Source organism: Canis aureus, chromosome 25 (genome assembly GCF_053574225.1).
Source record: "Canis aureus isolate CA01 chromosome 25, VMU_Caureus_v.1.0, whole genome shotgun sequence".
NCBI lineage: Eukaryota > Metazoa > Chordata > Mammalia > Carnivora > Canidae > Canis > Canis aureus.
In genome coordinates this window covers 22,666,841-22,680,748 of record NC_135635.1, presented here as the reverse complement: position 1 = coordinate 22,680,748, position 13,908 = coordinate 22,666,841, and the positions used below count along the sequence as shown (strand labels likewise).

General features: G+C 34.5%; 2 protein-coding genes across 11 annotated transcripts in view; one reads left to right on the top strand and one right to left on the bottom strand.

The window, feature by feature from the left end:
* IRAG2 (inositol 1,4,5-triphosphate receptor associated 2) overlaps positions 1–9,025 on the top strand; it is a 120,350-nt gene extending 111,325 nt beyond the window's left edge. The window contains 7 exon segments of the mRNA XM_077870694.1: positions 799–946; positions 1,854–1,897; positions 4,025–4,087; positions 4,205–4,251; positions 4,533–4,634; positions 6,581–6,688; positions 7,398–9,025. Coding sequence (XP_077726820.1) covers positions 799–946; positions 1,854–1,897; positions 4,025–4,087; positions 4,205–4,251; positions 4,533–4,634; positions 6,581–6,688; positions 7,398–7,641 — 756 coding nt within the window. The 3' untranslated portion in view covers positions 7,642–9,025.
* Positions 8,007–13,908, bottom strand: part of DNAI7 (dynein axonemal intermediate chain 7) — a 65,907-nt gene continuing 60,005 nt past the window's right edge. For 9 of the 10 annotated variants that reach the window (XM_077870698.1, XM_077870700.1, XM_077870699.1 and 6 more), the window contains 5 exons: positions 12,737–12,893; positions 11,609–11,823; positions 10,670–10,837; positions 9,144–9,257; positions 8,007–8,403 (listed from right to left, as the gene is read on the bottom strand). In XM_077870698.1, the coding sequence (XP_077726824.1) occupies positions 8,128–8,403; positions 9,144–9,257; positions 10,670–10,837; positions 11,609–11,823; positions 12,737–12,893 (930 nt within the window). In that variant the 3' untranslated portion in view covers positions 8,007–8,127. The remainder of the gene's footprint in view (positions 8,404–9,143; positions 9,258–10,669; positions 10,838–11,608; positions 11,824–12,736; positions 12,894–13,908) is intronic. The other variant, XM_077870696.1, reaches the window with a different exon arrangement.

The window sequence follows — 13,908 nt, the reverse complement described above, 5'->3', positions numbered from 1 at the left end:
GGATGTTTCACTGGGATACTCTTAATGTCAGTAGTTTTGACGTTCATCTTGCTATGTTAGATTCCTCAGAGGAAAATCTTCCAACTACCTCGTTTGCGAGTATAAGCCTGGCTATCAGTGTTTACAAGCTGAAAGGAGAAATCAGGCTGTGTATCTCAGCATTCAATTATGTATACAGACTTTTGCTTAAATCTATTCTTTTCTCTACAATCCATTCACTATAAATGATCTCTTACTGCCCAATCCACAGGCTCTCTGTTTCTCTCTCTCTCTAGATATCCAACGTTGGTGGTTTTTCAGCAAAGTGATGAAGGGAAGTTGCTCAGCTGGTCTGAGTAAGGGAGATCATCTGTGGATCTAATCACTTTTTATGCAGATTTTTTTTTTTTTTTTTTTACCATTTCTTCTGTTCATTATTTACCTTCACATTTTTTTTTTCACATTTAATTCTAGAGGCACTACTAATTCCTGAGCCTGTATGGCTTTCTGTGGTGCAGTCCAGGTTGCTTGTAGGCTTTCTTACTTTTTTTTTTTTTAAGGGTTCAGCTTTTTCAGGTCTTTGTCATTCACCACTAGTTCTGCTAGTTCTTCTACTTAGCAAGCTTTCAAACTTTTGTTATATCTTCTTCTGTTCTCTTCTGTGTCTTCTTTTTTTTTTTTAAAAAGAAATCTTTATTGTCATTTTGGTGAGATTTGGGGATGAAGTGAAGATAGATGCACGTGTCTAATTATCATTTTTAAACTGGATATGGAGAATAGTATTTTCAGTGTAAATTAATTCTTTTTCTTTCCTACTAGGAAAGCCGGGTTAGTAAAGCAGTTGAAGTGATGATTCAGCATGTAGAAAACCTGAAGAGAATGTATGCCAAGGAGCATGCTGAATTAGAAGAACTGAAACAAGTTCTTCTGCAAAATGAAAGGTCTTTTAACCCTCTTGAAGATGAAGGTAATAAAAGTTGAATAGTGTCAGTTGTTTTTCTAACATTCTCTTCTCTCACTCTATCTCTTATTAATTCTTACTATGTCTTTAGTATAAAACCCTTATGTTAAGATTATGTTACAATAATAACTCATTCCTGTTATTTATATAGCCCAAAGGAAAATGTTAGCTAGAAAACAGATTGGGAGACAAGAAGGATTCTTTGGTAATGACACCAAAAATTCATTAGATTGCTGAGATGAGATTATATATTCATCCAACCTATTGAGTTGACTCTAATGTTCTCCAACTTAGGGTATGTTAGAATTGGCTCTTTCTCCACACATAAAGCATAGTAAATTAAGTTAAATGAGCTATTCTCATCAACAATGATTTTCTATTTCTTGAAGGAGGAGTGACTCTGGCTTAGTAAGCTGGCAGATGGATTAGAAAATAAGAAGACATCTGATTTTAGTTATATGTGCTGCCGAAGTGAGCACAACACATCTAAGATCATAAAAAAATCCCTTAAAATATAAACTTTATATAAATCCTGTAATAGTTTTATTTTAAATAATATTAACTTTTCTAAAAAGAATATTTCAATGATCTGTTCCCTTTTCTAGAAAAAGTAATCATATTTAATAACCTTCTGATGTGTAGTTTTGGATTTATTTATTCAGCATATATTCATTTAGTGTCTCCCATGTGCTGGGGAAGCATTGCAGACATATACAGTGATGTAGAGGACTGTATTTCATCAGTTAAGATAGTAATTGTTATGAATCAACCAATAATAACTGGATATTTTTGCTGCTCAGTAGTCTCTAGGGTCTTAAATATGTTCTATTGCTTTTCTTTGAAAAGAATTGAGACCATTGCAATAAATTGCTTGTGTAATTCCTAAAATGTGCAAATGTGTTTTTCCTTTCAGATGACTGCCAAATTAAAAAGCGTTCATCTTCTCTAAACTCCAAGGTAATTACTAATGGACTTAACAGTCTATCAAATGTTACAGAAGAGATGGTTTTAAAATACTATTTGAAACAACAGTTTTAAATGTAAATCATATATGTTTATGTAGATATGCATGTATGTGTTTAAGTTTATATATGTATGCTTTTGTACTTCTTTGTATATCTTTTAAGTTTTACTGAAGGCAAGAGGAAAGCCAGATAGTTTCTCTCTCATGTAACACTGGAGTTGGAAATATGCAGTACAAAAATGGTAGAGAGGCTTCAAGAATCCACAGGGCCCAGTATTCTCTCACTGCTTCATCACCCTCAGCCCTTTGCTTCCACTTCATGGCCTAGGGTGGCTTCCTCAGTGCTGAAGGCTAAGTCCTGGTCATTACATCAAGTCACATTCTAAGAAAAAGGAAGACATAAAAACAAGTGTTCCCTCTCCCTCTAATGATAATTCCTAGAATTCCCAATTAACATTTCCTTTTCATTCTTGGTTGAAAATGAGACTAGAAAATCCATTTTTAATTTTAGAGTTTTGGGCAGCCCCAGTGGCCCAGCGGTTTAGCGCTGCCTGCAGCCCAGGGCATGATCCTGGAGACCCGGGATCGAGTCCCACGTCAGGCTCTCTGTGTGGTGCTCTGCCTGTGTCTCTGCCTCTCTCTCTCTCTGTCTCTATGAATAAATAAAATAAAATCTTAAAAAAAAAATTCTAGAGTTTTGCGGCTTAACTAAAAATCAAGGAGTTCTTTACCAAATAAAAAGGAGGAAAATGGGATATTGAAAGTCAACCAGCAGTTTTTGCCAGTTTGAAAATCAGGATTTCACAGAATTTTTAAGCAAGAGACTTTAAAATCATTCCATCCAAATCTCTGTCTTTCACAGATGAGGAAAATCACTTTCACAGAAGTTAAGTGATTAGTTATGATCATGTAGTGGGCAGAACCATGGTGAGAAGCCAAATTTCTTGGATTGCAATTTGAAATTCTTGATATTCAGCTAACCTATGAAATTAGATTAGGAATGTTGCTTTAATAAAAGGATTAATCTTAAGCTTCTTTAACTAATTTCCTACATTTAATATATTTTTACTTCCTAAAGTTGTGTTTAAGAATCATATAGTAGGGGCCCCTGGGTGGCTCAGCTCTTTGTGTCTGCCTTCAGCTCAGGTCATGATCCTAGAGTCCTGGAATCAAGCCTCCATCACTGGGTTGGGGTGGGGGGCTTACCCCACTCATGCTCTCTCTCTCCCAAAGAAATAGATAAAGTCTTTTTTTAATAAAAGAATCACCTAATAGTATACAACATTTTCCTGTGCAAATCTCAAGGCTGATAAACACATCAGTTTATCAAAATATCATATCCATCTTTAAATGTGTTAAATGGGAAAAAATGAAACCATGAAAACAAAAGCTACAAAATAGGTGCACGTTTTATCTCCTCTTGAGTTGAGAAAAGCTCAGCATAAAAGAAATGACAGCAAAAGAAGGATATATTTGGCTGCATTAACAATGAAAAAAATTTCTTCCAGAATTATCATTAATAAAATTGATATGGGCAAAGATCATAGTTTCCAGAGCAGATATATATGTGATTATTTAGCATTAAAAAAGTGTTTGATGTTGAGGCTAGGACTTCCAGTACTATGTTGAACAGCAGTGGTGAGAGTGGACATCCCTGTCTTGTTCCTGATCTTGATGTTACCAGAAAAACTAAACAAGAAACCTTATTTGACTGGCAAAAATTATACTCATCCAGTGTTGTTTTTTTTTAAATTTTATTTATTTATTCATGACAGACACAGAGAGAGAGGGGCAGAGACACAGGCAGAGGGAGAAGGAGGCTCTGTGCAGGGAGCCTGACATGGGACTCGATCCCGGGTCTCCAGGATCACACCCCGGGCTGAAGGTGGCGCTAAACCGCTGGGCCACCGGGGCTGCCCTCATCCAGGTTTTGGAGAAGGTAGAATATAAACTGGTACAATATTTCTGGAAGACACTATGGCCATAACACAATGTGTCTGCTGGTTAGCTCAGCAGTGGTCAGATGCAGGGATATGTATGTGCAAGGGTATATATTAGTGTTGTATACAATAATAAAATACTAGTAGTTTTCTAAATGTACCTTTGGCCTCTCTGGATAGCCATCTTCTCTCCGAAGGGTGACCATTGCCTCTTTGCCCAGAAATATTGGAAATGCAGGAATGGTGAGCAAATTCTTACGTGTTCTTTCTTAGTCAAAAGCAAATTAATTTTCATGTAACAAAAACATAAACTTCACTAAATTCATATTTCATTATTTCTTTAACATCTGAAATTTAAAGGTGGCTGGGATGGAAAATGACCGATTCAGTAGGAGGTCAAGCAGCTGGTAAGTTTAATTTTATGGTTGCTCTTTGGGAAACCTACTGCTTTGTCACTTACTGAAGTAAATGTTTGCAATAAGTAACAAAGTAACTTTTGATTTACACATAGTATATGTACAATAATTATAAAATAGGTATATAATCATGAAATTTCCTTGAAGTATAATGTGAATGTGCCAAAAAAATAGAACATACAATTTTTGTATTAATTTGGGTAGTAGAAAATAAATTGATAATGGCTACAGATATATTAATTTGACAAGTGGCTATAATCATCTTTACTTAGGCGTATTTTGGGGTCAAAGCAGAGTGAACACCGTCCCTCATTACACCGATTTATTAGCACCTATTCCTGGGCAGATGCTGAAGAAGAAAAATGTGAACTAAAGTAGGTGAAGTTTGGTGTGTGTGTGTGTGTGTGTGTGTCTTAACTTGATGTGAGCTGGGAAATAGTGGGGATCACTTTTACTCTATGGAAATATGAGACATTGCTACATTATCAAAAAAATAATTAAAACTTTTATAAACTGTAAAGCATTATATAAATGTTATTCGCAAAACATATGCCCTCCTGTAGCACTCAAAACTGCAGGGTTTGAGGTCTTAAGTTAGAAGACCCTGAAGTGTGCCAGAATTGTGAATATTATTTTTTTCCTCTAAGTATCTGGTCATCAAGGAGAAAGGTCAGTAAAGAGCCATAGAAGAAACGTCCATCCACTTAGATTAAAAAGCAAAACATGAATTATATAGGTATATATGTAATATATGTGTATTGTATATGCATCTATCTACTCTTTATGTAAATGAACAGTAGGGGAAACAAAACTCTGTATTGCTATACTTCATAGCAACAGGTAGAGGGCAACGGAGGAGGGACATGAAGAAATGTGGCCTCTAAGTCCTTGAATGACATTGGACAAATTGTTTAACTTTATTTGGTCTCAGTTTCCTCATCTAGAGAGATTTTAATGAAACGATTTTATGTTCATTTTATACATGTTCATTACCTGCCTACTATGTGGTAGGTACTAAACTCAATCCTAAGGGGTATAAAGATGAATGAGACATAGTGCCTACTCTCAGGTTTTTGTTTTTAAAATAATCCCGGGAGCCCACTGCATGTGTCGAAACTCTTTTCAGTTAACATAATGGATTTTTCTGATCTGGGTTAAAAAAAAAAAAATCAATTTTTCTTCAAAAGATTAAAATCTATTTTTTGCTTTTTGTTAGTATGGTACGATTTCTATTGAGAAGTCTTAGTGAACCAAAGATTGAAATCTTGAGAATCTTACAAGAATTTTTGTAAGGCCTTGTTTATATTTATTTATTTATTTAGATTTTTTTTTATTTTAGAGAGAGATAGCAAGCAAGCTGGGGAAAGAGCAGAGGGAGAGGGACAAGCAGACACCCACTTAGCATGGAGCTGGCCACCAGGCTGGATCCTAGGACCCTAAGATCATGACCTGAACTAAAATCAAGAGTCAGTCATTCAACCGACCATACATACCACCAAGGGACCCATGTTTCCCTTAAAAACTAAAACCAGACAAACACATTCCCTTTAGATGTCCAAGAAGAAAAGAAAAAAACAACTTTGAGAAACAGCTGCCTTTGGTAATAGTGATGGCATTATGAGCCTGGAATTTCAAAATTCAAATCCAACTAGGAACTCATCAATGAACATGATAATGAAACAAGTTTTGTTCGGGTTAAAGACAAGATGATTTTATTTAAAATATATTTGCTCCTATTTCTATTTCCCAGCTCATTAAATATTAATTTTAGATAGGATTGTACTGAATGTATTGTTATAAACACTTTTTAAATTAAGATTTTAAAAGAAGAAATGACACTTTGATATTACTCCAGTTTAGCATAAAATCCACTGTTAATAATTTTGTGGTAGAAGGAAAAAAATTTTACCATATGTTTAATAAGAAAATACAGAGCAAGAAATATTCACCTTTGTTTTTTAAAGCATAGTAACTATACACAAGCAGAGAAAGAAATCACAGGTTAATAACACTGGTTAATTATGGAGTGGTGATAACTAACTTCTACATGTTCTTTATAAATTTTTCCTTTTTATTTATCCTTTGGCTAGTATCTCAACTTCCTACAACAAACATTTTTCTATATAGCAAGTTTTTAAAATTAAATTTCCATAAATAAAAGATGAGTGATTTGAATTTTAGAATTAGATATATAGCAAATCTTTCTAAAGCAAAACAAATAGTTATGAGCCTCTTTAGTAATATAATAAAATTTAGCAATATTTTATAAATAGTATATTATCCATAGTTTCAAATATTTAAAAATAATACTTGTTTACAGAACTAAAGATGACTCAGAACTCCCTGGAGAAGAAATAGTAGAAAGGACAAGAAAGCCAAGTCTTTCTGAAAAGAGAAAAAATCCATCAAAATGGGATGGCTCTTCAATGTAAGTTGTCTGCTTGCTAATGATACCATTTTTATAGAATGGAAAAGATGAGGCAGGGTTAAGTTTAAGATAAAAAACAAACTTCACATGGTCTACAGGAGTTATCCCTGAACCTGTGACAGGTCACAGTGTTAGGTTCTAGAGCCAGATGGCATAGTTCATCCACTTTTGAGCATCAATTTCTTCATCGAGAAGATAGGGATGATAGTAGTAGCATGTGTAAAATGCTAAGATTTATAAGTTTTTCTTGTGGGTGTTTCTAAAAATAGTTTAAATATTTCAATAGAGCAAAAATCCAGGTTATGGTGAGAAATAAGTGATACACACACACACACACACACACACACACACACACCATACTCTACCCAGTAAATAACATTTTTGTTTCTACTATAGGGATTTAAGTTGCCTTACCTGATTGAAACAATGAGATAAATACTCAAATATAATACCTGAGTCACCCAATTTTCAGATCATCATTGATCTGATCATCATCATTGCATTTAAGTCTAAATAATTTCTCTAATTCTAAAAATTATTGGGGGGGGGGGTGCAAATTGTGGCCCAAACCAAGAGAGCAGATCATTACGTAGCTTATCACAAGGCAATGTTTGTGGTATGTAGGGCAGATCGATGACTTGATTGGTATTGCTGGCAATATTCTTTAATATTGCTATTAACAAATTCTGAATTTGTATTTTCCTTATAGTTATGACACAATAGCTTCCTGGGCAACAAATCTCACGACTTCCATCACAAAAGCAAATAAGGCACTCTGGCTTTCTGTTGCATTCATCGTACTGTTTGCAGCTTTGATGAGCTTCCTCACAGGACGATTTTTCCAAAAGTCTGTGGATGCTGCTCCCACACCAGATGGGGACTCCTGGATGTCTCTAGAACAAATCTTGTGGCCATTTACCAGACTCCAACACAATGGACCACCACCAGTGTGACTACAGCATATCTTACTGTGTGTGTGTGTCTTGATTTTTAAAGTTTCAGTATCTGAACTTCGTAAATTAAGTCATTTTTAGTTGGGAAATTATAGCTTAGAACCAGAGGGTCTCAGAAGGACCGTAAGATATTTTATACTCCCTCTTTCTGTGATTTCCTCTCTAAAATACAATGGTGAGGAAGCCTGCCTATGATCTTTTAATGAGCTTTTTGAGGAGGAGATATTATATATTGTTTGTTAAAATGTATTGAAATAAAGAACCACTCAAATCTTCATAGAGTGAAAAGTGAAAGTTTCAGTAAGCTAAATAGCCATAGGGGAAAAAAAACCCTACTTTTTAAAAAATAAAATTTGAGAATAAAATGCTTATGAGATTTTAATAAGGTCCTGAAATATAGTCACTCATTACATTTTATTGAAGAAATACCTGATTTTGCTCCAAGTTGCTTGATTCTTCATATTGCATAAAATTTATCAGTGGGGATTAAGAATAGCTGAGTAATCTAGTGGAGAGTAGCATATAACACACAGAGTCAATAAACTGGCAGTTGGAGCTCCTGATTTTCTCCATGGCTTCTTTGGAAGCAAAATCCTTAACCATGTGATATAAAGTAGAATGAAACTCAGTTTCTTCTTTAAGGGCTTCAGAGAATGTCTCACTGTTTTCGTTGATCTTGAGCCTTTGTGCTCTGTTACCACTAAACATTAAAAGGGTCCAATTAGGATTCTGAATAGGTTCTTCAGTAAGGTGTTCACTCAGCTAATGAAAAAGAAAATTAGAGAAATTCGTTAATAGTTCTTCTATTGGGTATTTTGGCAGAGTATAATTTGAATTTGGTCCCCAAAATTGCTAATGTAAAAGAAACATTCTTAGTGTTCCATTTCTTAAACCATGTTTTTATGGAGCTTATTAAAATGTATTAACTCACTCAACAGAGGTTTATTTAGTAGCTACCATGTGCCAGGGAACATTCTAGGTGCTGGGGATATTACAACGAAGGGCAAAAACATACTAACAATTGCAACAATAAAATCCTATCCTCAAAGAGCTTATTTTAAGTGGGAGAAACACACAATACACTAGTACATATGGTGGCTCGCTTATACTAAAACAATTCATCAGTCAGCTTTAAGAATGTGATCTCTTTCTTATCAGGCACTAGTAAATGTGCCAGAAAGTTAACTAGGAGGCCTAACCATCTCTGAGGAAAAAGTTTGATTCACATGAAAAGCTTCCATTTGTTCTCCTGTTGATGTAAAGAGCTAAAGGACGCTAGCCTGAAGTCAAGAGTGTTTGATACCATAATGGACAATGAAGGCATAATCTTTATATAGTTTGGTTTTATATTTTTGACAAAAATAAAAGTGAAGTTTTAAAACTATTTTGAATGTTAATTTTTTTCACCTTTTCAAGAGGAGAAACCATGGCCTACATTCATTTAACTTTGGAGTACTTACTTTTGGAGGACAAAGCATTGTTATGGATTTTACATACTATACCTTAACTATAACTTTTTTTGAAGTACATACTGCGTTCCACTTGCTCCAACCAAATGCAAAAGCAGAACTTAGCAGGGCCAGTTGTCGATAAGCTTTCAATTCCACCAAAGGATCCTGTCAATATAAAATAGAATTAATCATAGAGCCTCTCAACTAGTCTCCCATCTTTGGCCTCCTATGGTCACTTCTCAACACAGAAAAACACTTTTTTTTATTTTTTAGAAAAATCCATTTTAAATGTAAGTCATATTGCATGACTGCTAAGACTGGGCAATAGTGTTGCCTTTCTCTCAGAAGAGAAACCAAAGTCCTAATCCACAACGGCCTCTCTGATCAGATATCCACCCACCCACCCACACACACACACCATTATCATCGCCTTTGCGTTTCCTTTGCTCTCTCAGACAACTTGGCTAAATTCCCCACTTTTGAGTTTTGCTCAGATCTAATACCTTCTCAATGAACACCCCTCCTCCAATACCCTATTTGTATGTTGCCTTAACCTCATGATTCCTGGTCTGCCCTTTTTTCTTTTTCATAAAATATAAGATTATCTAGTATATTTTTTGCCTTCTTCTGCTAAAATGTAAGCTCCACAAGGGCAGGAACCTTTTTTTTATTCATTAATGGATCCTAAGCATCTAAAACAATGCCTAGAATATGTGTTCAGAAAAAAAATTCTTGAATATTCTGAGATGAAAAGTACACTACATTCAGCCTTCGTAGAGAAGCTGGCAATTGAGTTACTAAAACCAAGGTATTTTTTTTCTCTACACATATGTACAGTATCTCAGTGATACTATTTTCATGTGTTACATGTCAACCTAGATTATCATTTTCTGGTATACTGTAAACTTGTTTTGGGGTATAGAACTTTTCTGCCCAACACATCTTTCATGATTAGAACCTACTTTGGCTTAATTTACATATCACATATTTACAAAACATCTGATTCAAGGAATATGCTAGGTGTCAGAGGATCATAGGTGATGAAAGAATAATCCCCCTTCTCAAGGGACACACAGTTTAATATGGAAGGATGTTATTTAACTAAAGCCTTATGAGTAACATGAAGCAGTATGCAGACAAGGATCCTCTCCCAAGAAAGAAGGAAGTGGGTTCTGTATATTGGTGGTCTTTTTATGTATTTAATTTTGCCTAATTTGTCATATTTGGGAAACTGCTGAGTCATTTACTCTTTTAAGAAATCTATATATCCAGCCTGGAAGAAGAAAGAAAATACACAAAATGCAGAGTTGCTCTACCTACCTTTGCACTAAACTGACCAGCTGTGGATAATGCTCCATTTGTCAATATGAAGATCATTCTATACACTTACTTTCTTGGGGAGGATTATTAAACTTGAAAGAACCCTGGATTTCTGGTCTTGTTTATTCCTTCCTAACTATAATTCTGTATAAGTGAATATAGAAAGCCTAAAACACATCTGAAGAGTTATGTAACATTTAATATTTGCTAACATTCTAAATATCTATTACATTAAATTTGGAAAGATTTGTTCTTACCTTATAATTTATAATAACATAAAAATGAGAGTGTCCACTAGGGAAGATATTTAATCCAGTTTCTTTCAAAGCAAAAATGAAAGAAATCGGAGTCATCCATTTTCCTTCCAAAGTAGATGAATGCTTTTTGTCACTTAGTTTGATTGATGCTAACATGCAGAGGTCTTCCTAGTTTCAAGAAGAAGAAAGCAGCTTTTTACTTGTATAAGTAAATTATTTCTTTATTATTCCATTTCCAGCCTTTAGGTTCTACATAATATACATATATATATATGTATATTATGTATGTATTTTTAGCCTTATGTTCTTCTGTATTAAAAATAATGCAAGACAGGTCTATTTTAGGCTAGCTCTGAGAACTCTGCCACAAAGTCTCCCTGTTATCTCACCCAGCGGGTCAAGTCTTTTTGGGCTTTATCTGAACAATCATGGGACTAAAAGATCTCCTAGGTCTCCTCTCATTGTGAAGTATGATCTAAGAACACTGAATATTGTCACATTGAATTACAGTAGCTATTTGATAGCTATTCATGTTGCAACTTTTAAGGATAATTTTTTTACATATATAAGATCTAACATAATATTGCAAAATTATCCAGTTTTAAAGTTTGCAAAGTGGAAATTTGAAGGTGTACAGAGTTCAAATCTCTCATCTGGTTTTGAAGAGGAAGCCTCTTTAGAGTGGATCAAAAATTCTCTGGAAGTCACACTGCAACCAGGATTGTAGCTTTAGGGTACAAATTTGCACCTTACTTATTACATGATACTACCTATCCAATTACTATTGCATTTAGAAATTATGGCTCAAAGTATATTTTAAATATATTTATAAAAGACATTTCAATATGTAAACCACCAGTAACTGACTGCTTTGACATACTTTTCCTGTCATCAAAGCAGTTTACCTCTTTCATATGACTTACTATAACCGGGATTTACCTTAATTTGTATTTGAACTTCAGTAAATACTGTAGTCACGGTCAAAAGTACTTTATTCACACCAAGTGGTCTTAGTTCCCATGACTGGAAGGGCATATTAACATGAGTATCTTGAATCAAGGTAACAGGGCCAAACGTTTCTAGGCTGAATGTTATAAGTCTTTCTTCTGATTTATAAGAGACATTGCTGATGCCATCAGTTTGCCAATGTTTACCTTCAGAATAAGGAAGAAAGTAACAGTTTCACTTTTTCTATATAAAAATAAGATGAATGAAACCACTCAACTGAAAATATGTATAAATTGATCTTTTATGTTTGGAAGAGAATCTCTACAAAAAGCCAATTTTGCTGGGAGTTTCTTCCTGTCTACAGGATCAAGTCCAAACTCCTCCGCGTGGTATGTTAGGCCTTAACTTTTAAAACTATATACCTTTCCTCTAGCAGCCTCAAGCCTATGTACATTAATTCACAAGAACAAGACTTTTTTTAAATTTTTTTTTTAGAACAAGACTTTTCAAAGTTGAGCCAGTCAACCCCAAATGAAGTATTTGTTAGTAATTAGTAAATCATTAGCTTGTAATTCTGCTGGTACTTCAGATTTTGTTATTTACTTATTTCACATTTTGGATAAGCAATAATTTCCCATGGTTCAACAATCAAGTTATAAAGAGGCAGAAAGCAGCTAGTGTTCCTCTATCTCAGGTCTGCCAATGGCCCACTCCCGATCTCCAGTACTTGTTTGTAATAAGATTTGCAATTTCTAAGTTATTAAAGTAAATTTCAATTACCCAAATCTGAATTGTGTAGTCATTTCAGGAGAGAGTAGGTTTTTCATTTATTTGTTTTTCATGTGTTATTTTGATATTTTTGTTATTTTTTTTAAAACATGATATGAGTAATTATTCAGAGATGATGGCAGATATAACACTTCAGGAATTAACAGTTACAAAACTATAAATAAACTCTAATCTCTATTTCCATAAAGAGCAAACAAAGACTCCAGAATTTTCACAGGAATGTGAAGATTAGAAACTCAGAGTTTACACACTGTATTTTCTGTTTTAAGGATTTGTGTTATAGCTCTTTTCATTACATAATTATCAAAGCTGAATAACGTTTTGCTGTACCTTCAGCATCCCACCTTGCAACCATAGGATCCTCAAAAAAGATTACATTCTCTTGAACCTCAAGCGTGACCTCTATGGGTGGGAAAGCATTTTCTGTTTCTACATCTTCAGTAGTTTCTGGAGGATATATGTATTTCTGCAATCCTTCTTTGAGTATCTTTTCAAAAATGACCAAAATAACATCTAGTTAGAAGCTGACTGGCAACAATTAAAGATGTAAACAATGCTGAGTAAGCTATATATAATTATTCTTTATAAGCACTGAAGATTGGCCTCATTTAACTACAGATTAACAAAATGTCACAACAAACTTAAGACATAATGATTAAGGGGTAAAATCACTAAATCTGAATTACAGAATTTTCTTATGGTCCAGGTTCTATGCTGGGACTTACTCATTATCTTATTCCTCCAAGGAATACTACAAGACATATATTTAACAGAGATAGCTAGAACTTAGAGAAATCAAATAATTTGCCAAAGATTACAAATGACTTCAAGGAGGCATCACAACTCAAAAATAGAGCTATAGGACCCCAAATACCATTTTCTAATACCTTGGTTAGGGTGTGTAGAGAGAAAGGAGTATTAGCAAACTTCTGAGAAGTGTAGAAATGAATGGATGAAAGTAAATTAAAAATCATCACGTTGGTACACCTTAAACTTATACAATGCTTTATGTCAATTATATCTCAATAAAGCTGGGAAGAGAAAGTAAATTAAGCCAACAGCAGATATCTCTGGGATCAGGGAGATTTGTCTATTATCTGAACATAGCAGGGAAGGATCTAGGGAGGGAGAAGGAGGGAAGATTAAGAATAGTACAAAACAGAGGAAAAACAGAGAATTGGTAGAAACTCTAGAGGAGGTGGGAGATTATTGAAAAGAGACTTGAATAAAAGGAAGAAGACTTCTGTTGCAGAAGAGAAAAACATGTGTAAAGGAGGATACTTTGGGCTCAAGTGGAGAATATGAAATGGTCATATCAGGACACCAACAAAATTCAAGAACAGATCTTTGAATGAATTCTTGGAAACCCCAGCTCTGGCTGGGCCCTTTCTATGGATAAAGAGTTTTGAAAGCCTACCTTCACCAAAGGGATGCCTTTCTTGGACTCCCCATTGTCCTTCAAGTAACCGTGGGATAGGAAAAGCTGATTCAAACAGGTTGTT